Here is a 23,734-nt window from a genome sequence, read left to right on the forward strand (position 1 = left end):
TTACAAGTTGATTGTACTGAAATGTGTGTTGGCAGTGCCTGTACACAACCATCATAAAATGATAAAAATCCATCCAGTGTTTTTGATTTAATCTCCTTATATGTTTTCCCTGCCTCAAATTGAGCCGTTCGACCGTGTAACGTCACACGCTCGGAAGCCCCTCCCACGATTGTTGATTGACAGGAGCGAGTCAACACAGACCCGCCCTCGCTTGTGAACCAGCTGTCAATCATAGTCTGCGCGGACAGGCGCGGTCATTGTTGATATGCTGGAGCACTGTCTATGAGCAAAATGGCGTCTAAGCGATTGTGGTGTTCTGTTCTTGGGTGTAATAACGAACACAGCAGTCATTTTAATGTTCCTAAATCCGAACCGCTGATGACGCAGTGGCTGAGTTTGTTTTCGAAGGGAATATTCCCCACGAGCAACGTCAATGCTTTCATGTTTGCGCGAATCATTTCTCACCAGACTGCTTTATAAACGAGGGTCAGTATAAAGCTGGATTTGCTAAGAAGCTGCTCATGAAAAAGCATCGGTACCAGATATTCGTGTTCCTGCTGAACCTCCAGAAGAACGGAAGTGAGTGTAACGTCTTATTAAACTTTATATTAATATATTAATCTTTGCAAATCGCTAGCTGCACGCTTCACAATGAATGCGTCTAAGGTTTACACTCAGGGTACATTACGGCATGTTTTCTATGTATGATGTTCTCAATATAATTCATAATCCCACGTTTATACTGAACAACGCGTTATAGTTATTGAGTTACAAACGGTGTACACAGAACAGAGGGGCGGAGTCAGCAAAGCTCATGATCATTTAAAGTCATATGCACTGAAACGGCGTGCTGAAAACAGAGCTGTTTTTGACCAGGTAAAATAAGTGTTTTCTTACAATACTAATGAGAATTTTTAATTAAAGTATATTACAAACTTTTAATTTAGACCCTAAATAATCATATTAGCTTGTACAAAAATGGCATTATATGACCCCTTTAACGCGTAAAAATAATTGAACGCAAATAAATTACTGAAGCACGTGAAATTGATCATTAATGTAATTTACGTCACTCAGTTAGATGATCTTATTATACTATATGGGATTACATTATATTGATGCGCAAACATGTGGTCCTGTTCGGTATCGCAACAAATGATGACAAAATGAACGTGTTGAACAAGATAAATGGCATATGTTTAATTTCACGTTAAGTGTGCGATTAATCACGATTAATCGTACAACATGTTGCGATTAATCACAATAAAAAATGATTATCTATTGACAGCCCTATTCCCCCCCCCCCCCCATTTACAGTGGGCAAAAACTTAATTGATTCAATTCCAATAATGTCTACCCTGTCTAAAGTAGTGCTATGCAGATTTAAATTCGTCATTGTCATTGTTCTTAACTCTTTTCTATAGAAATTAGCCACGTTAATGCAAAATAAAATGTGCTAACCTAATTTGCATAATACCTTTTGTGAACTCGTTGATAAAACAACGTTTATAGCTTTCACAGGCACAATTTGGTTTTAACGAATTCAGTGTGCATTTGTTGAAGCAAATCTGGATGATGCTTCTCTGAAATCAGCTTGACCTTTTAAAACTTTACTTTAAACCTTTTACTTGGTTTAGCCTTAAAAGATTTGGAATGCAGTCATAAAGTTGTACTATAGATGCTTTTGCAAAAGCTTCAGTTCCCATCGTAAATCCATGGAGAAAGAACACAACAAGGGTAAGTGAATGTATATATTTCGAATTTTTGCATGAACTATTCCTTTAAAAGAGGCCTCCAGCTTAGGTTTTCTCTCAGGAGTGTTGAAAACTCCCGTCACCTCTACACACGGATCTCTAGGGACGGAGGGTTTGCGGGAGCCATGGCAACACACTTGATCCCAACAGCTCCTGACAGAGGGTGAGGTCAGAGAGAGAGGCATGCTCAAACCTTTATTTCACCCTAACAGACTATAGGGGGGAGTATGAGGAAGAGTTGCTTATAAAAGAGTCATATCATGGAAAACAGGATTTCCACGCTCGTTGGAAATGAGTGAGTTTGATCTCCTAGGTCGACATAGCCTAATGTTAGGTGGTTGCTAGGTTGTTTTGGGTGGTTGCTAGGTTGCTGTTTATTGGCCCAACTAAAAAAAAAAGTCCACGCCCAAGTCTCTATGATATTCTTGTATATAGATATAGGCTCAGTCAGGTCCCTCCTCCTTACATATAAGACTTTGAGACTTATCACCTGCTTTATTGATCAAATATATATATATTTTTTTAAATAATTGATTGCCTAAAAAGTAACAGAACACTTCTCAACAATAAAACGTTTCAGAATGAGGTTAATGAACGTTCGTTCCGATCCCTAACAATCAGCAATATTAATAAAGACCATAATTAAGTGTAGTATGTGAGCCTGGCGCAACTTGAAGAGAAACTTTGCTCAAGAGATGTTTTGCACAGTTTGGGGCACATTGTACATTTGATAGCTCATTTACAGGGATCAAAATCGCAGTCTTTAGGGTACATCAATGTTTTCCGCTCTGAGCAGGATTCTAGAGTTTCACATTCTCAAATGATCTGTTTCTGGACATGTAGCGTTCAGCCCATCCAGTGTACTACAAGCACAAGTGTAAGAATTAATCACTGATATGGGAACGTGCCCTGAGTCTACCTTCAGAACATCTCAGTGTTTCGACTGCTAACACAAGTCAGTACAGGACAACACGGCTGGAAACGGCTCTAAATGGCTTGTGTTTTCCCCAGAGGGCCAAACTGAGCTTGGGTTTGACAGTAACGGTTGTGCGGTTCAGGTAAAACTGCTTGGCTTTCAGATAAATCCGCCTCTGCTGCCACTGTCCTGTCAGTTAAACGGGAACACAACTGCTTTATGAGGGATTAGAGCGAAATGTCAATCAACGAATTGGGTTACACACAAAATACAAAAACAACATGAAAAAACTGATGATAGAGTCATCTTACACCTTCACATTACTCATGAAATATATTCATGTATGACAACTTTCTCAGAGCTGTGAATGTAAGTACGTTAAGCTGTTGAGGTTCGAAAGACTGGACTATATATTTAATATTTCCAATGTATGTAAAATTAACCAACATTGTGACTATTGCAATGTTATAGTTTTTTTAAACTCTCCTAAATACCGTCACACTTTCGAACCCATTCTTTGCGTCACAGGGAGCTTTATGAATCTTAAGATTTAAAGAGTGAATTTAGTTGATAAAATATATAAAATGATATGAATTTTACGTGCTTTAAAATCTATATGTAATGCTGAGACAATGAAGACCACAAGGGACATTTTTACAATACAGGAAGTCTAGCGGGAGAGATGCTTTCGTTTTTGCTATACCAAGGAAATGCACTCATTATTATCACCTCACACACACACACACACACACATCCAAACTCTCTTTCTTGTGTCCGGCGCAGGTGTCATGGCAAAACCCATCTGTGTGTGAGTGTCGTGTCTTTGTCACACTGATCTCCTTCGCTATCAAACAGCACTACCTCACCCGACCTCCGGCTGTGTAAACCTAGAGCTGTGAATAATTCAAGGGAACTGGCCCAGGTTCACACACACACACACACACACCCTCAGGACATACACATAGCACGGTGTTGTCGGCTGGCCTACGGGACATGGGGACCACTTTTAAACCCATGTGTCTCAATAACACATCTCATTTATCAATGCTGGCTGTGAGATGACGTGCGCTTTTGTCCCCCTGCTATGTGCGTAATCCACCAAACTCGCCTTTTTAAGAGGGAAAAAGCGTGCAGGTACAAAGCAGTCTCTTATTTCAGGTGCTGTCCACTTCTCCTCGCCGTACAGGTTACTGAAGACATTCATGTCACATAATAAAACTCTTTATGGCAGTCTGAGTAGACAAAACCCGTGATATGAAACTCAACAAAGCAGTGATGTGTTCTGAATGCCAAGATAAAAATCTTAAAGAAAGTTAAGGCACAAAGGAATGGGCAGATGTAAAAAAAATATATATTTTTTTTATAATAACCCTTCATTTTGGTGATGTTAGAAGATCAGAAATTATACGTTTTGGCTTTAATGTCATGGCTGTTAATCAATATGAAGCACAAAAACAGTGTTAGGACTTGAGTTAAAATTTAAATCTTACAGGTTTCAAATGAAATGGGACATTAGCAGCATGCAAAAAAAGATGGATAGGTGTCCAGTACTTTTGAAAGCTGACACAGAAAAAGAGTATTATTTTTAAACTGGTGAAAAAAACCTCCTGAAACTTTGCCCATGGACTCTCATGGGTACAGTCATTCATTGGTACTCAAAAAGCGCCAAAGACTTCACAGAATCTGAACTACGCCACAGTATAATGAATGAGTGGGTCATAATGGTTTGTTCTTTAGTAAAACAGGCCTGATCGTACATTCAGCTCGAGTGCATTCTTCTGGCGAGAGCTTTCGAAAGTGAATGACAGCTGAATAGCAGGCGGAAGAAGATCTATGAACCGAAGGCATCAGCAGTCATTCTTGATCAAATCCCTTGACATGAATTTTTATCATCTTGACACTAAATCACCACTAATCTCCTCCTACACTAGGACAATTATCTCACTAGTAACTGAAAGTAAAACAACAAAAAACAGCTTTACGTGGACAATTGAGACCGTTTTTGTACTACAACTTATCCTGAGTGATTGGATGAATAGTATGTTCTGTAAATGTTACTTACTATGTTTCTTCAATCAGTTGCTCTGTAGAGAATACATTATACAGGTCTATTGCTATTTAGTCTGGAACTTAAGGAAATACAAGCTCAAGAGATGAGAGAAACTTGTTTTTGGATGTTTTTTGGATGTTCTACACATCATTTTGCAAGATCAAAAAATACCTTGGGTAAATCATTAAGCATTACCATTATTCTTAATGGCAGTTGCTTGGTTGGCACATGAAGTAGGTGAACTTGATTTCACCAAGTACAACATGTTCCTGATTCAGCATTTTTGTTGATCCTGGAACAAAATTCAAATCAACCAATCAGAATTGAGGAAGAAGTTTACAGTTTATGTCAAGTTTAGCCTTACACTCTACAACACCAGTGTTATTCGCCTCCCTCTGATAGTAGGGATAGGGTTAGAAGTACATTTTCAGACACAAATATTATATGTGTAATATATATATATGTGTGTGTGTGTGTGTGTGTGTGTGTGTGTGTGTGTGTGTGTGTGTGTGTGTGTTAAATATTGATCAATATGGTGACCCAGGAACAGGTCTTACATGGCAAAATCATGGTGACTAATAAAGTAGTAGTAGGAGTAGAAGTAGAAGTAGTAGAAAAGATAGTTGCCTGGAGCCATAGGATAATTACATCCTGACAGCTGATTGGCTGATTGCCCTTGTATTTTGCTTGCTAGACATTTTATTTTGGCAGAATACAAAGATAATTTGAATGCCGTCAATAAAGAAAGTTTATTTTTCTTTTGCCAAAGGGGCTAACCAATCCAGTCTTGCACCCTTGGAGATAGCACATAAACTTTAAACCCAGGCGTATTAGGAAAAACCTACCATTTCTGAAAATGACACTACCTTGTTTCTTATAATAAAAAATAATAATAATTCATATAGCGCTTTTCTCGGCACTCAAAGCGCTTTACATAGAAGGGGGAATCTCCTCAACCACCACCAATGTGCAGCATCCACTTGGATGATGCGACGGCAGCCATATTGCGCCAGAACGCCCACCACACACCAGCTTACTGGTGAAGAGGAGACAGAGTGATGAAGCCAATTGGTATATATATATGGGGATGATTAGGAGGCCATGATGGACAGAGGCCACTGGGCAAATTTGGCCAGGGTGCCGGGGTTACACCCCTACTCTTTCGAAAGACATCCTGGGATTTTTTGTGACCACAGAGAGTCAGGGCCTCGGTTTAACGTCTCATCCGAAGGACGGTGCTCTTTGACAGTATAGTGTCCCTATTACTATACTGGGGCATTAGGACCCACACAGACCACAGGGTGAGCGCCCCCTGCTGGCCTCACTAACACCTCTTCCAGCAGCAACCTGGTTTTCTCATACCCCTTTTCCACCAACAAGAACCGGGTGCTGGTTCAGAGCCAGAGCCAGAGCTGGTTCGGAGTTGGTTCGACTGACAAGCTTACTAAGAACCGGTTTGCCTTTCCACCGGCTAGAGAGCCACAACAGAGCCAGATCTTACGTCACTGCATATGTCTCATGTTGCCCAGCAACGCTAGTGCGGTAGCGCCAAACACAAATACGCCAGGCTTGTTCGAGATGCATCGGCTTCTCGCAGATCGATCGCCGCATGACATCAAAGCACTACGAAAGCGATCCAAAAGCACAAGGAGTCGTATGATCTCCAAACACTCCCGCAGCTCCGATCGGTCCGCTGCGCTCCGATGCATCTCGAACAAGCCATCAACAATAACGGACGTTGCATTACTATGAATGCTCATGGGTTTGCAAAAATACATCGGAATCCAACGCGTTTGTGCAGCTCGCCGTAACTTACATAGACGGATATTATAATCAAGCTAATATTAGCTCGACTAGCTGCTATTTAAAAATGGCGGTCACAAGTTTCTATTCGTCTTGTTGGTCACGGTAACCCCGCCCCCAGCCCCTGACGCAAGCGGTTCTTACTTGGCTCTGTTCTAGACCAGCAATGATTTGGTGCTACTTAAGAACCACTTTTCCTGGTTCGGAGCTGGTGCTTTGCGTGTGGAAAAACAAAGAACCGAATTGAAACTAGGCTCTGGCTCCGAACCAGCACCAGCTCTGCCTTGGTGGAAAAGGGGTATCAGGAGGTCTCCCATCCAGGTACTAACCAGGCTCAGCCCTGCTTAGCTTCATTGGGCAACCAGTCTTGGGCTACAGGGTGATATGGCTGCTTCTTGCACACTAAACGACACATTCAAAATGAAAGGTCTGAAAGAGCATTCAGTTTTATACAAAAAAAAAGATGAATGGAAATCTGGCAACCAATTGCGTATATCACAATGTACATATCACGGCAGTTCAGAAATTAAAATGTCCAGTATGTAACATTAAAATGTTTAAAGGTGCAATGTGTAATAATTTTGAGTATTTATCAACAGAAATGCAATATGACATCCATAACTATGTTTTCAGTGGTGTATAACGAACTTACTTAATAAACCGTAATGTTTTTATTACCTTAGAATGAGACGTTTATATCTACATAACCGCGGGCACCCCCTTCTATGAAGGTCGCCATATTGTGACGTCATGTTTCTACCGTAGCCGACAGCGAACACACAGCGCTACAGAGCGCGTTTCGTCACTACATTGAAAGAGAAGCAGCAGAAAGCTAGAAGAAGCTAGTCATAAACACCGTGAGTAGTGACTTTTCCCTTGTCAGTGGTGTAAAATATGTAGTTGGATTGTTTCATGTAACTTAGTTCTTCTCCCTCGCTGTGTTATGGCTTTGCTATGTGGGGATAAATGTGCTGGTTACGTTCGTGAGACAGCTGATTAGTACTCTTGTCATTGACCGTAAAACAGTATGTTACAGGAATCACCAACCCGTCGATCGCGCTCGACAAGTCAATCTTGGAAGCATTTTAAGTCGATCGCGAAGAGTTTTTTTAAAATCAGAGAAAAAAAGCCTATTGTGTGTGTAGTAAATGGTGTCTAGGGGACGCGGAGGCGCGCGCGCTGTTACAATCATGTAATTTTTGCCGCGCGCACCTTTGGGCTCATGCGGACACGTTGAGTTTAAACAAGGCTTTACGCTTTAACCAGCTCAGCCACAGTAACAGCTCATATTAGCAAGCTAAACTTTTACTACCTTGTTAGAAAAAATATATAGTTTCATGTGGTTCTTCTCCCTCGCTGTATTATGGGTTTGCTATGTGGGTAGAAATGTGCTGGTTACGTTTGTGAGACAATCAGCTGATTACTATTATTAATAACCCTTGGTCCTCACCTGACTATGGCTTTGTAAACTTTATCCATGATGTGGTTTATAATGGACATTGGTACAGAAACAGTGACAATGTTACACACTCTTGGCTTACTCTGGCTATTCTCTGCTGTCTCAGACGACGATATGTTTGTCCCGTTTTAGCCACCGTAGCTTCTTCGAAAGAGAGGGGTGAGCAGTGGGCTGAGCCCTTAGTGCAACTCGCAACCGAATCGCTAGATGCCGCTAAAAATCACACACTGCACCTTTAATGCTCCATTGTGTTTACCTACACTAAACCCTACCCTAAACCTAACCGTCAGTGTTAAACGTAAGATAAAAATGCATTTCCTGAAGCAACCATGCAAATTTAGTTTGTTCATACAAGTCTTTGAGCTCTTTTACTATGATTCAGGATGCTCCGCATCGCAAGTGCAATGCTGTACTAGGTGAGCTACCGAGCAAGTTTACTATGCATCATCAAAATGCATTCGTTTACAAATCATGCACTATATGCAAATGTTTTGAGGTCATAACATAGTATTGTGCAAGGAATCATCCAAAAACAAGTTTTTATTAATGGATAATCTGCCGCATTAAACATAATTTGAGTGAAAAGAAATAAAAGTTGGGTGTTTTACTGCCACGAGTGTTCATTTCAGATTAACAATGAATTGTATGTATAGGTATGCTTTGAAATCGGATGCCTATGTGCAATGAGCCTATGTTGAAAAATTCACTGTTGAGGTGGAACCTCACATATAGGATAGGCCTATGCTACACAACAAAGATTTGGAAAAGTTGAGACCTTTTGGTTGGTTCGGTTATCACAAATTCTCAAATTCATTCTCAACCTCAACTTCAAAACCACACACTATTCAGTCAACTGCATCATGTCTTCCAAATATATACCCTCCTTACGCAGGGATTTTAAAAAGCAGCTGTATATGATGTCATTCTTCCTTTCCCTACAGGGCGTGACGCACTCGCATGTGTCTCATCCTCTCCCCTGTCCCATTTCCCTCTTTAAAGCATTTGGGTGATCCCAACACCTTTTCCATGTGTTGGAGACACACTGGGTTTCCAATATTCCTACAGAAATCAACCTTAACTGACGTACAGTGACAAAAATAGAAGATATCTGCATAATACGTCAAGCACGTTTGGGTTGAACTGGTGCTCTGAACAAGCCTCCATTTTATCACTACATTCAAAGTCCTGTATTTCTCTTACATTACAAATTCATAGAATACAGAAAAGAACATTTCCCCATGTTGACACAAAAAACAACTGGAAGCTGGTTAACTTTTTGAGGATTTATCAAATAGCCAATACACTTTGATCAAGATATACCAGCTTAAATTCCCATCGGAGACCATTCTTTCTGCAACAACTTGTTAAACCAATATGATTAATTCCATTGGACCCCTTCAAACCCTAGTCACCAGCAGAAAGTGGATCTTGTTTTCCCTAACAAACTACCAACAAATGATGAAATTGGATTAACTGAACGTGGGTATGTCGATATCGGTGGCCATTTTGTCTGTATGCAGTAGCCATGAGTATACTGGGAATATACTGGAATTGATTTTCCTGACGAACGGTACTTGAAAGTCGTCATTTCTTTAACGCAGACAAAACTCTATGAATACTCAACAGTGCATTCAGCAGCACCACAGCACTTAGTTATATTCCCATCAGCCAAAAAGACTCAAAAATCATTTTTGGACTCAAAAGTCATGGGCTTGAGACAGTTGAATCACTCCCTTACCAAATAGGTCGAAGCAGTTGACTTATTCATCGTATTCATTACTCTCGTCGTGTCCAACTTGAAATTAACCGATAGCTGTTACAGTGTTCTTAAAACTTGTGAGTTTAATTTACTAACAGAGGAATATTCAGATCAGTTTGTTGCATTAAATTACACGGCAAAAGTAATAATAATATAGCTAAAGACTTTTTTTGTTTAGTACAACTGTTAAAGCTGATGTCTATAAAAATGGTTTATAAACAATGGTTATTTCTAATAGAACTAATGTACTTAAATTGCTAAGTGGAAACATAGTTCACTCGTAAAGTTCCTTGTAATTCCCATCCCTACTAATGAATCTCTTTGGACACAGATGCAAGCTGTTGGAGAGAAAAGAAGCTCTGGGTCTGTATTCACAAAGCTTCTCAAACTACAGGAGTTGGTTTAGGATTTGATTGCCAAAGCTGCCCTTTTGTCTCTATATAACCGAGTACACAACTGATCCAGAAACAGCCCTGGGGACTCTGAGACGCTTTGTAAATGCGGACCCTGAGATCGGAGGGATAGCAGGAACCGCCACCGCAGAGCTACGCTAGGTTACTGTATACAGTACCTCCTTATGAGTGAGCTCCAGCCAGGCGGTATAGAGGTGGACGCTCAGCACCCCACTGGAGTCCAGCAGGTGCAGGCTGTCCTGCGTAGACCACGGGAGAGAAAGCGGCGATTAGAACGTATGATGAAGCCCTTAAACCCCACAGATGTTGAAAGCCCTTTTAAAGTAGCAGCAGACGCTAGTAAAACCAGCCCCAAAGCATTGACATTTAACAGAGATGTCTGTTTGATGACCTACAAAACGGGATTAATCAAACAACCAAGGACTGAGGTCTTGGTTTGATTACTTGGTCCGACCCAAGTTCAATTCCACCCCCTTCCCGCTTTCTACGTCGTACGTTTTGGGCTTTGGTTTAGTCATCAAAAGCTAAATTTACATGCAATCAAACGATCCAGACAGTTCAATCGGACTGAAAAGCCTTCATGTAAACACTTCAATCTACTGAGCTCGATTTGAATGAGATTTCAATCGGATTGACAGTTTCAGCCATTGAATCCAATGACTTTCTCATTTAGATTCAAAAATGCCTTGTGAATCGGATTTCGAAGTTTCCGGTACATATAAAAAGAACTTTCAGAATCTGAAATAGGATTGGATTCATTCGCTCGCTACAATGGGGTCCACATGAACCGAACCCACCGTTTTCTCGACTCGAGTGCTTTCACACCAACCAAACAAACCAAACAAACTTTGGTGTCAAGTGAACTTGTTCCGCTAGGAAAGCTTTAGCGTGAATGCATCCAAAATCAATTTGAGTGACATGTACATGTGTTACGGAATTAATTTAAAAACACAAACTGATCCTGATTTTAGTTGAGTTTGTATGTATATTTGAAGTTCTCGTGAGAAAAAAAAAAAGGGTAAACTGTAAAACTATCTTCACTCATGCTCTGCTAGGTAAACTAATCCACGAAGAAAATGTGTTAATCACTGACTTTTTAGCTAAATCTATTCACAGTGCATTGGGTGCACCACAGTTTAAAGACTCAAATAACTAATTAAATCGTTGGTATGTTAATATAAAAGCAGCTGTAAATTCCAAAAACGGAAAAATTTTCCAGCATCTATAGCTCTTGGCCTCTCTGTAAACCTGCCCGCTTCCGTCACACCCATCCGTAGGCTAAATTAAATGTGAACTGGCGCCCTTTACATTGACCAGCATGCTTGCCTTGAGACCCTAAATCCACTTACTTGTCTTCCAATATTGTGCAGTCATCTTTATTAGATCAACTAGACAGTGACAAACCGTTTTTGAGTTAGTTGTTTTAGCATTGCTGAAGAGAGAATGGTTTCTTCCTTACTATCAAGTTTTTTTGTTTGTTTCTCGGTGGTCTCATGTTTGCTCACATGTGGATGTAAGTGCCACCCTGTTAAGCTTCTTTGTGATCCACTGTGCTTTGATATTACCGATATAGAAATAAAGCCGAGTTGAACTGAATTGAGTTCAACATGGCATGTGTTAAATCGTTTTTATGTAATACACAATTATGTGCTTTTCTGGTTTTGTACATACACACCTAAGTAGTTATATATCTGTAGGGGGCTAAATATATACACATACATTTTTTTATAGAAATAAAGCAATGTCACAAGGACAAACTACATTATTTATGTCATTTCTGAGTATTAAAATTTATAAAATTTATACATTAATATTCCCTTCTTACAAAAATGTCTTGCATTTGTCCTGACAGCTGAAACTGACACATAAGTTAATTAAAGTTAAAGTTATATTGGGATGTCTGGGAATTTAGATTAGTGTCTGTGATATATATCCAGCATGTAATGAGTACTAAGCTCGAATCCAGTTCTAAGCTGCAGGTAAATTGAAAGGACTGAAATTAAGTGTGAGAACTGCACAGTTAATGCAGTCACTGTAAATACAGAAGCACACAATGACTCGGACGTGGATTCAAATAGTCTGATGTTGCTACACCACCAATAAAATACTCTAATAAACATAAAATATATGCTCAAGTGGTGACCAAGAATGTTTATAACTAACAAGCCACTTGACTTGTAATATATCTTGGTCTCATAACGGTGCATTCGTATTCCCTTCTCTGAAATAAAGGTATCTTGAAACTATTTTATTTTGCCTAAAAATGCAGTAGGTGAAGGAACAGAGCTAGTAGTCATTTTTATTTATCAAATGTTGGTTTTACACTGTTTAAATACAATGCAAATTTAATAATAAAGCATATATCACTCCTCGAAATGGACTCTAGCCAACTAGACCTTTTCAGAAAATAGAAAATTTAGGAAGTTTCTCAATCGCCTTCTTTATTGTTATATCATCAATGGAGCATCTATGTATCTAGTTTGATGATGTGTGAATAGTACCCACAACTCTATCCACCTTTAGCAACAAAAGGTCTAAAAAGAGAAACACAATAAAGCCATATTGTTTGAGAAATCAAACACTTTGTTTTTATGCTTTGCTGTGTTCTGAAATGTGTCAACACAATTCTCAACATTGCCACAAGAGGCGCTATATCTTGCATCAGCATAAACTATCTTCTTCTGTGGTCAGCACACTCTTTGGCTGTGTCCAAAATCACATACTCTATTGAGTAGGTAAGTCCTTTGAATAAGTATTACTACACGACTGCTAAAAAAAGTATGTTCCATGTAGTATAAGCGTGTGTAGTATGAATGTAATCCGGACGTACTAATGTAATGTAATCCGGTAATGTAATGTAATGTAATCCGGACGTACCGGACGTACTACGATAGTAAAGTGTCCATCGTAAGCACACGAATCTCGCCGGAAGAAGTAAGTCATCCGGGGTTTTGTTGCCAACTCTTTTATGAGTACAGTGAATTTCGGACACTTCTTTTATCACGTACTGTTTTTTTGCATACTATATAGAAGGGAAGTATGCGATTTCAGATGCAGCCTCTCACGTCACATTACATAAAGTCGCCTTCGCACACTTACTTTTTTCCTCTATGTCCTTGAGGCACACCATCCCCCTTGAAATGAATGGATTTGCAGCATTCTCTAGCGTGAACTCTAGTGTGTAGTGTGTACTGTGTACGCAGCCACGAGCTTTTATATATTCACCCTCTGACCCCATAAATTAAGCATTGGGCATTAGCTATGACTAAGGCACTATGTCTTTCTATAAGTTCCTTTAAAGTGCAGCGGTACCTTAAAAGGTTGTGAACGTATGAGCAGATTCCATCTAAAATCCTCTGAAATCCCAACAGACTTCTCTCTGGCGCTGTGCGGAGGTGATAATCAGGGGAAGCATTAACTGATTGTGGAGGAATGTCTTTAGATCTGGACAGTATACCTGCTCTTGACAGTTCTCACACTCCGCGAGACATGGCTCGAGACAGAACTTAGTGAGCGTGACACTGCCGTTGGTTATTCTCACAGAGACTGGCTCTCCTGTGCCAATGTGTGTGTGTGTGTTTGATCAATTCACCGAGGTAAATCACCACACGCACTCAATAACAGCTGCAGGCTGTCACACACTTGCTGCGTATCTGGCCTCCCTGTTACTTTTTATGGTGTGTGTGTGTGTGTGTGTGTCTGTGTCGGAGGCAGGTGGAGTATTTTTGACACAGCCGTGTGTGAGGACTCCCACTTGGCTGGTGGTCTAACACCTTTTCGGCACCCACTATGAGTTGTGTTTATTTAGTTTAGTATCCGTGTGTGTGTGTGTGTGTGTGTGTATTCCACCAATAGCAACTCAGGCTGGACATAAAAGTGCTTTAAACTATAATGCTCAATCACAACAAAACTAGCAAACACTGCATAACCCATTGTATACTACATACTGTAGGTAACAATTCATAATGCATACTTTTACACATCGCTGGTCCAAAACTCACTCACATAATGCTAAAGTGTTGTGGATGGTTGCTTTACTAGTCAACGCCCAAACAGCCCATCCCAAATGTATATAATATTCTCTCATTCAATGGAAGTCTATCATTTTATCGTCCACCAACTGAAAATCACAAGACCAGTGCTTTGAAAATGAATAATACACCTCTCTTGTCCAAATCACAATTTGCCATACCATCCATTTTGTTGTACTACAAATACTTAATACATGACAAAACAATAAAATGATAACAAACTTTCCCTATCGGTCAGTCACTACAACGTAGGTCAGACTGACCAATAGGAATCTCGCTAGAGAGGCCAATCTACTTCGAGTGAAACTAAAACAAGCCAATGCACATTGGCATGCAATCATTTGCATCAGCTGCGCGTCCTCGTCAGCGCGGGTATTTAACAGCAGCTGTTATGATTGCACGCTAGCTTTTTGCTTCGGAGCCAAACGCTTCATGTTAAACCTACAGAGTGTTACTAAGCGAGCCTCTTCTTTGGACCTCTCCTTCCCGGTGCGGGCGTTACAGCACGGCAGCGCGAACAGTCGTCTTTTTCTCTCTCCTGTCTGTGGTATTGAGCAAACCAAAAAGCTGTTGTAACAGCTGGTAAGGTGCGCCGTACGAGCGCTCAAAAGCTGTTTTCACAGCTGGTAAGACAGCGAGAGAGAGAGAGAGAGATCGCGCACAGACAGGTGCACATTCCTGTCTGTGTTCGCAGTGACTGTTCCCCTGCGTGTTTCAGCACCAGTGAGAGCAGTCCCTAAAAGAGCTTACACAAATAGAGAGTGTCTTTTAAAAAGAAAAAGATGACTTTCTATTTGTGTGTTTCTGGATGCGGTCGTTACCTGGGCTCACAGGATGGTCACAAACGCTGCCTCGTGTGTCTGGGCATTGAACACGCTGAGGCAGCGTTTGTGGATGAGTCATGTACCCATTGTGGGAAGATGACCATCGCGGAGCTACGGTCGAGACTCCTGTTCCTGCAAAGGGGCGGAGTCCCCGTGCCTCTGCCTCGTTCCAATCCTCCTCAGAGGGTTGCTTCGGGCGGGGGCGCGGGTGACCTGAGGATCACGGTGAGCGCGTCTCCTTCGGGGAACCAACCCCCTAGGAGCCCTCACCCCTCTCATGCTCCGCAGCCAGTTGAGCTTCCATTGGAGAAAGCTGGACCATCCTCGAGGTGTGTACCGGTTGTCTCCTTTGGGGCTCCCAGTGACCAGATGTCGATCGCTGCATCGGAGGGTGGGTCAGACTTCTCTGCGGACGACGACTCGGCACCGCTGCCTCCTTCGGGGGTGCCAGCGGTGCCTGAGACGGACCCGGAGATGATGGCCATGCTCTCCCGGGCCGCCAACGGGGTCGGGCTCGTGTGGAATCCTCCACCGTGTCCCGAACCCTCGAGGTTGGATGATTGGTATCTCGGGGTGGCGCGCGCTGGTTCTCAGCAACCCACCCCAGTGCCTTTCTTCCCGGAAGTGCATGAGGAGCTTACGGGAACGTGGACGGCACCTTTTACTGCCAGAAACCGTTCCGGTGGCTCCTCCTCCCTCACCACCCTTGATGGCGGGGCAGCTAAGGGATACACGCGCATCCCGCCAGTGGAACGGGCCGTTGCTATGCAACTGTGCCCTAACTCCACTTGGCGTGGAGAACCGTGTCTCCCTTCCCGGGCCTGTAAGTACTCGTCGGATTTAACCGGCAAGGCTTACAAGGCCTGTGGGGAAGCTGCCTCTGCCATGCACGCCATGGCGTTGCTGCAGGTCCATCAGGCCAAGGCACTGAAGGACCTGCACGAGGGTGGTCATGATCCCCAAGTTCTTCAGGAACTTCGCATCGCGACGGACCTCGCGCTTCGTGCGACGAAGGTGACCGCGCGGTCGGTGGGTCGTGCGATGTCCACCATGGTGGTCCAGGAACGCCATCTCTGGCTGTGTCTGGCTGACATGAGGGAGTCTGACAAACTCCGGTTTCTCAACTCCCCTGTGTCCCAGACCGGCCTCTTCGGCGACGCGGTCGAGAACTTCGCCCAGCAGTTCTCGGCTGTACAAAAGCAGACGGAGGCCATCAAACACATCCTGCCGCGGCGGCCAGCTGCTGCCTCCACCCCGCCGCCCGCGGCACCTCAGTCTGCTCGTCGCCGAGGGCGTCCGCCTGCGTCTGCCCCTGCTCCCGTGCCACAGCAGCAGCCTCCACCTAAGCGGCGCCGTGGAGCCAGTCGCAGGCAGGGCGCCCCGCCCGTCCAGGCCCCCGCCAAGAGGGGCGGCAAAGCCAGGGGTAAGCGGCCCTAGGACGGGCGACCCGGAGATGGAAGGGACTGCTCTCCAGGAGACGATGACTGCATCGCTCCCTCCCCCGGAAGAGGGCCGGGTGGAAAATCCTGTGTTTCGTTTTGTTTGTGTTCCGCCGCTGGCCTCAAAACCAGCGGTACCCAAATTTTCAATAAAAGAGCAGTTTCTACCATCTCTGGGTCCGAAGAGGACCCGGAGAGCAGTGGGAGGACAGAATCCTCACCACTCTCATCCGCCTCCTCTGTCGCCAGTGAGCAGCAGTGTGCAGTTCGAGAACGCCACCGAGCCGCCTCCTGCACCTCCTGCCCCGTGGAACCAGGTAAGTGCTGCACAGCACACACAGACCCTGCTACGGGCCGCCTCCCAGAGAGAGCCTCCCGAGCCACGTCCCTGTGTTCCACCTCGCTGCCCCACTCCGGGTACGCCTACAGTCCCTTTGGTCCCGCTTGCACGGTCTCTGAGAGCCTGGTTAGCGCTCCCCAGTCCGTCTCGCTGGCTCATTCGGACCATCAGGCTCGGCTATGCGATTCAGTTCGCCCGGCGTCCCCCCAAGTTTCGGGCCATCCACTCCACTACAGTGAGAGCAGCCGATGCCCATGTCTTGCGTGCGGAGATCGCAGTCCTACTGGCGAAGGACGCGATAGAGCCGGTCCCTCCAGCCGATATGAGGTCAGGGCACTACAGTCCCTACTTCATTGTACCCAAGAAAGGTGGTGGGTTACGACCGATCTTGGATCTGCGAGTTTTGAATCGGAGCCTCCACAAGCTACCGTTCAAAATGCTCACGCAGAGACGCATTTTCGGATGCATCCGTCCCCAAGATTGGTTTGCAGCGATCGACCTGAAGGACGCGTACTTTCATGTCTCGATTCTTCCTCGACACAGGCCGTTTCTGCGCTTTGCGTTCGAGGGTCGAGCATATCAGTACAAGGTCCTGCCCTTCGGGCTGTCCCTGTCTCCCCGTGTCTTCACGAAAGTCACGGAGGGGGCCCTTGTTCCCATGAGAGAACAGGGCGTTCGCCTCCTCAACTATCTCGACGACTGGCTTATACTAGCACACTCTCGAGATCAGTTATGCGAACACAGGGACCTCGTGCTCACGCACCTCAGCCAGTTGGGCCTTCAGGTCAACTGGGAAAAGAGCAAACTCGCCCCTGTGCAGAGGATCTCTTTTCTCGGTATGGAGTTGGATTCGGTCGCACAGACAGCGCGCCTCACAGAGCAGCGCGCTCAGTCGGTGCTGAACTGCTTGAACACGTTCAAAGGCAGGACAGCGGTCCCACTGAAATTTTTTCAGAGGCTCCTGGGGCATATGGCAGCGGCAGCAGCGGTAACTCCGCTCGGCTTGCTTCATATGAGACCGCTTCAGCACTGGCTTCACGGCCGAGTCCCGAGATGGGCGTGGCATCATGGCACTCACCGGGTGGCAATCACACCAGCCTGCCGCCAGACCTTCAGCCCGTGGTCAGACCTCTCGTTCCTTCGGGCAGGAGTCCCCTTGGAACAGGTCTCCAGGCATGCTGTGGTTTTCACAGATGCCTCTGCCACCGGCTGGGGTGCCACGTACAACGGGCATGCAGTGTCAGGGGTGTGGACGGCTCCCCAACTGCATTGGCACATCAATTGCCTCGAGTTGCTAGCAGTACATCTCGCTCTGAGCCGCCTGAAAAGGCCGCTACGGGGCAGGGACGTGCTGGTCCGTACGGACAACACTGCGACCGTGGCGTACATCAACCGACAAGGTGGTCTACGCTCCCGTCGCATGTCGCAACTCGCCCGCCATCTCCTCCTCTGGAGTCAGAAGCGTCTGAGGTCGCTTCGAGCCATGTATGTCCCTGGCGTGCTCAACCGTGTGGCCGACGAGCTATCACGAGCTGTGCTTCCGGGAGAATGGCGACTCCACCCCCAGGTGGTTCAGCTGATCTGGAGAGAGTTCGGAGAGGCTCAGGTAGACCTGTTTGCCTCTTCAGAGACCTCCCACTGCCAGCTGTTTTACTCCCTGACCGAGGGAACACTCGGCACGGACGCACTGGCACACAGCTGGCCCCGGGGCCTCCGCAAATATGCGTTTCCCCCAGTGAGCCTACTTGCACAGACACTGTGCAAAGTCAGGGAGGACGAGGAGCAGGTCCTTCTGGTGGCTCCCTATTGGCCCACCTGGACTTGGTTCCCAGAACTCATGCTCCTTGGGACAGTCCCTCCCTGGCCCATTCCTCTGAGGAAGGATCTTCTGACTCAGAGACGGGGCACCCTATGGCACCCGCGTCCAGACCTCTGGAAACTCCATGTCTGGTCCCTGGACGGGACGCGGAGGTTCTAGGTGACTTACCCCCTGAGGTACTTAACACCATCACTTCAGCACGGGCGCCGTCCACGAGACGTGTTTACGCCCTGAAGTGGAACCTGTTCGTCGAGTGGTGTTCTTCTCGCCGAGAAGACCCCCGGAGATGTTCGATAGGGTCTGTGCTTTCCTTCTTGCAGCAAGGGTTGGAGCGAAGGCTGTCTCCCTCCACCCTCAAAGTACATGCTGCAGCTATTTCAGCTTATCACGACCACGTAGATGGCAAAACAGTGGGGAAGCACGACCTGGTCGTCAGGTTTCTTAGGGGGGCGAGACGATTAAATCCTCCTCGACCCCCCTCCATACTCTCTTGGGATCTTCCCCTGGTGCTTCGAGCACTTCAGGATGTTCCCTTTGAGCCTCTGCAGTCAGTAGACTTAAAGCTTCTTTCCATGAAGACTTTGCTACTGGTTGCACTGGCCTCTGTCAAGAGGGTAGGAGACCTGCACGCATTTTCGGTCGACGAATCGTGCCTAGAGTTCGGGCCGGGTGACAACCATGTGGTATTAAGACCCCGGCCTGGCTATGTGCCCAAGGTTCCTACCACTCCCTTCAAAAACCAGGTAGTGAACCTGCAAGCGCTGCCTTTGGAGGAGGCAGACCCAGCCCTGGCTTTGCTCTGTCCCGTTCGCGCTCTGCGTATGTACGTGGACAGAACTCAAAGCATCAGGACCTCAGACCAGCTCTTTGTCTGTTATGGAGGCCAGCAGAGGGGAAAGGCTGTCTCCAAGCAGAGGATGGCCCACTGGATAGTGGATGCCATCGCCTTGGCTTACCAAGCTCAAGGCGTGCCCTGCCCGCTCAGGTTGCATGCACACTCCACGAGAGGCGTTGCATCCTCCTGGGCGCTGGCACGTGGCTCCTCGCTAACAGATATCTGTAGAGCTGCGGGCTGGGCGACACCTAACACGTTCGCTAGATATTATAGCCTACGTGTAGAGCCGGTCTCCTCCCGTGTTCTCACCCTAAACGGGTAGAAGCACCGAGAGGCCCGGCTCTGTCGGCTTGCTGCACCCTACTGTGCACCCTTATTGCTCCAGAGTGAAAAACCTGTTGAGTCCTCCAAAAACCCCTCGGCCCGGACATGGCGGAGCGTCCAGGTGCCAGGCCTTTATCCGCTGAATCCTTGAGAACCGGATCTGGGCTGGGTTCCATATGTGTGACCCTACGGGGATCCCATATGTGTATATTTTCCACGGCTGCTCCTAACGGAAGCCCGTGTCTTTCCCTTGGGCTAAGTCACCCACTATCTCATATGTAGTACAGCCTTCGGGCTAGTCCATATGTATTCCCCACATAACTCCTTGAAGTAAGTGGCTTCCGCAGCGTCCTCCTTCCTAACTGAAGGGCACGCTTTCCCAGTGTTATCCAATAATCTCACTGTATGGGTTATTACGGAACAACAGTGACAGATACACTCTGTGTGTAGCCTCCTCCTATCGTCCTTCTAGGCAAGAAGGTGTAGAGGCTTGCATGGGGCGCTGGATGGGGTGCAGCAGCTGTGGCGCTTTGGTAGGGATTCCTATTGGTCAGTCTGACCTACGTTGTAGTGACTGACCGATAGGGAACGTCTCGGTTACATATGGTAACCCTCGTTCCCTGAGGGAGGGAACGGAGACGTAGGTCCCGTCGCCACATCTGCTGCCGCCCGCTGGGGCGGCCAGCTTTTTCAGGTTTGGCTCCTCAGCAAAAAACTAGCGTGCAATCATAACAGCTGCTGTTAAATACCCGCGCTGACGAGGACGCGCAGCTGATGCAAATGATTGCATGCCAATGTGCATTGGCTTGTTTTAGTTTCACTCGAAGTAGATTGGCCTCTCTAGCGAGATTCCTATTGGTCAGTCTGACCTACGTCTCCGTTCCCTCCCTCAGGGAACGAGGGTTACCATATGTAACCGAGACGTTTCTGTGTTGTCGTATCTTGAGAAAAAAACCAACAAACCCCAAGTCTGAGATATCGTCATCAACTAATGTCTTTACGAGAAACCGCATTAGTCTTTTTGCAGTAAATTAAAACACAGTCGTAAACTCCCATGAAATTCGAGACATCCTCATTGTTTCCGTCTCCAACTACTGCTCACTTATACGAGTACAAGGATATGCTTGAAGACTACATTGAAAACAATCTTAAAAGCAGGTTTATGAAACTCAAGTTGGAGTCTCTTACAAGCAGGAAGACTCTTGGCACATCCCAAATGGCATATTCAGTTTCTGATGTTCAGGGCTTGGAAGAGTCGACAATCACAGGACTGAAATAAAGACGACTGTGTCTTTTGTTACCAAAGCGCATGAGTTTTTTTTTTTTGGGAAGCTTTATATGAATCATGTGGCCTCCAGTTAGCAGACTGTCTTTCAGTGACTGGCAACATAGAGAGGGCAATGCTAGATACTGTAAACTCTAGTCATAATCTTCTTGTGGAAGAGCTTAATTAAGCAAACTCGTGCAAACACGCTGTTGCCTTTGGGTGTGGAAGCATTTGAAAACTAATTCCAGTTAAGTGAAATGCAATGCAAGTCAAACAGAGAGAATCCGATAACTGCTATTAAATAATCTCCTGTCTTCCTCGGGTCAGATACAAGTGGAAAGTAAGAAAACCATCGTGGGAACAAACACCGTCTATGAATTGTCCTGTTTTTGCAGAAGAAGTGGGAATCTTCAGGAACAACCATTCCAACAATTAAAAGCAAAGATGACTTTGTATCTTACCTTGTTGTAGTAGTGAAGCTGAACCGAATGCCACTGGCCGTCACTAACTCCACCTGGTACGAAAGGTGCAACCGTTGTTTTAGACTCACCTAGGACAGAAAGATGGACAAAATGTTCATTAAAGAGACGGGAGAAAGGCATGTACGTTGACGTTGTACTACTGTACTATGTTTTTTAATGTTAGCAAGTCATTATTTTAAAGGGGTCATATGATGGTTCTAAAAATAACATTATTTTGTGTATTTGGTTTAATGTGTTTACGTGGTTTTAGGTTAAAAAAAGTCATTATTTTACACATACTGTACATTATTGTTGCTGCTCTATGCCCCACCTTTCTGAAACGTGTCGACTTTTTTCTGAAAAGCACGGTGTGCTCTGATTGGCCAGCAATCCAGTACATTGTGATTGGCCCAAAAACCTTAAAAAAAGGTTGACGGAAATGTCACGACCCTTACCATATTTGGAACATCAGCTCCCAAAGCAATAATGACAGGGGATAATGTCGGAACTATCTTATAAATTTGAGCCCGAATCTGAACCGGAAAAATGCAGATGATCTGCATTGCTGATCGATCAACATCGCCAGCGCGACTGGACCAGATCGAATCAGATTGGTAAGGTTTTATTTTATTGGGGACATAATTACTGATTATAATGACTTTACTGTCTTTTTACGCGTTAAGTTACGCCTTCTTTCTTTGCGTATAAGTTTGGGCGGTGTTCTGAAACACTGCCCCCACACACTGACGTAGATTTTTGGGGGCGTGTTTGAACGAAGCGTTTTAGGTAGGCGTGGCTGAGCCTTTACTTTAAGTCACTAAACACAGTTTAGCCTTTTAAAAAAAGTAGCTACACAAGCTACTAACAAAAAATAGGACCTTAATCTAATTATGTGGACAATATCTATTAGATTATACAATCTATTTTTGCAATAAATGTATTATATCTGTATTTATCTGACAGAAAAGCAATTATTATCTCAATGTAGGGTGATAACATTAACCAAGATAATGTTACACAAAATACAACTAATAAAAAGAATAATATAGCTCAATAAATAACAATAAATGAGTTGAAAACAGTGACAAAAACAGAATTTAATTATATATTTTGCTAAAAAAAAATACTTTAGAAATATTCTGACAAAACAGGAGCACAAATTAATCCTTTTTGAAACAAATCATTTGCATGAACTGTCTGAACAAATACATTTAAATGAAGTTTCTGTCTAACACTGTATTGCATATTAATTAACTGCAAGTTGAAAAAGTTGGCGAAGACAGTATATTACTGTAAATGTTTAACATGCTGCATTTATGAGTACACTATAAAAACAGACATAGCACAAAGTGTGTGGTTTGGCATGCGATAAAGGTCTTTTTGTATAAATTGTGTCTTTGTCACTTCTGGTGCAATATAAAGTAATTTAGTGGCTACAGCACAAAGCTTCTAACATAACTATCAATCATGTTTAGATATTCTCTCTCATCAATAGAGTTCATTCAGAGGGTAGGGGCGCAAAATGTACATTGGGTTTAGAGGAATATTTACCCAAGGCAGGAGTCCCTACTCCCTACTGGTATTCGTAAATAGTCAGTAAAGAACAACAGAATATTGTGCCCTCTTTGATAAACAATAGCAAAATTGTCTAAGAAATTTATTAATTTAGATTTTTTTAAAACCTTTTTTATTTTTGATGAATTTTTGTACATTCTTGCACTCTTGATGACTGAAAAACTATGAATGGTGGTCCAGCCCCTTGACCAGTTGGTCAACAGAACAGTATTAGTACAAGTGTCATGGGTTACAGCATGTAAAACAGGCTCCACAGCATGACACCGCATTGTTCTCTTTGTCTGGGAAAGATTTATGTATGCTATAAGATCAACAGTCCCATTATAGGGCTGTGCTCATCTTGTGTTATTTATAACTGCCTGTGAGCTAAAGTGTGTGTGCGAGAGAGAGAGAATGCATGTTTGCGCAAGTGTGTCTTCCCCTGCACATGCATGGAGACGTTGGAAAGACCAGCTGGGGTCACGGCATAGCCTCATTAAGGTTTGGACACTTTACGACTTTGAAATTCTTTGTTGTAAACACATCCACCTAGAGCAGTTTTCTCTCAAAGTGACACATGACTAGGGTTGCCACCCGTCCCTTAAAATACGGAATCGTCCCGTATTTGTGAAATAAACAGCACGTCCCGTCTTGAATCAATACGGGACGCGGTTTGTCCCGTATTT

The 23,734-nt window shown here is 44.4% G+C and overlaps 1 protein-coding gene across 8 annotated transcripts in view; it reads right to left on the reverse strand.

The window, feature by feature from the left end:
* celsr1a (cadherin EGF LAG seven-pass G-type receptor 1a) overlaps positions 1-23,734 on the reverse strand; it is a 107,377-nt gene that overhangs the window by 36,638 nt on the left and 47,005 nt on the right. For 5 of the 8 annotated variants that reach the window (XM_056260394.1, XM_056260392.1, XM_056260391.1 and 2 more), the window contains exons 5-6: positions 21,495-21,583; positions 10,313-10,393 (exon numbers count right to left, since the gene is read on the reverse strand). In XM_056260394.1, the coding sequence (XP_056116369.1) occupies positions 10,313-10,393; positions 21,495-21,583 (170 nt within the window). The remainder of the gene's footprint in view (positions 1-10,312; positions 10,394-21,494; positions 21,584-23,734) is intronic. The other 3 variants (XM_056260397.1, XM_056260398.1, XM_056260396.1) reach the window with 1 other exon arrangement.

This window comes from Rhinichthys klamathensis, unplaced genomic scaffold (assembly GCF_029890125.1).
Source record: "Rhinichthys klamathensis goyatoka isolate OS25496 unplaced genomic scaffold, OSU_Roscu_1.1 h1tg000176l_1, whole genome shotgun sequence".
NCBI classification, from domain to species: domain Eukaryota; kingdom Metazoa; phylum Chordata; class Actinopteri; order Cypriniformes; family Leuciscidae; genus Rhinichthys; species Rhinichthys klamathensis.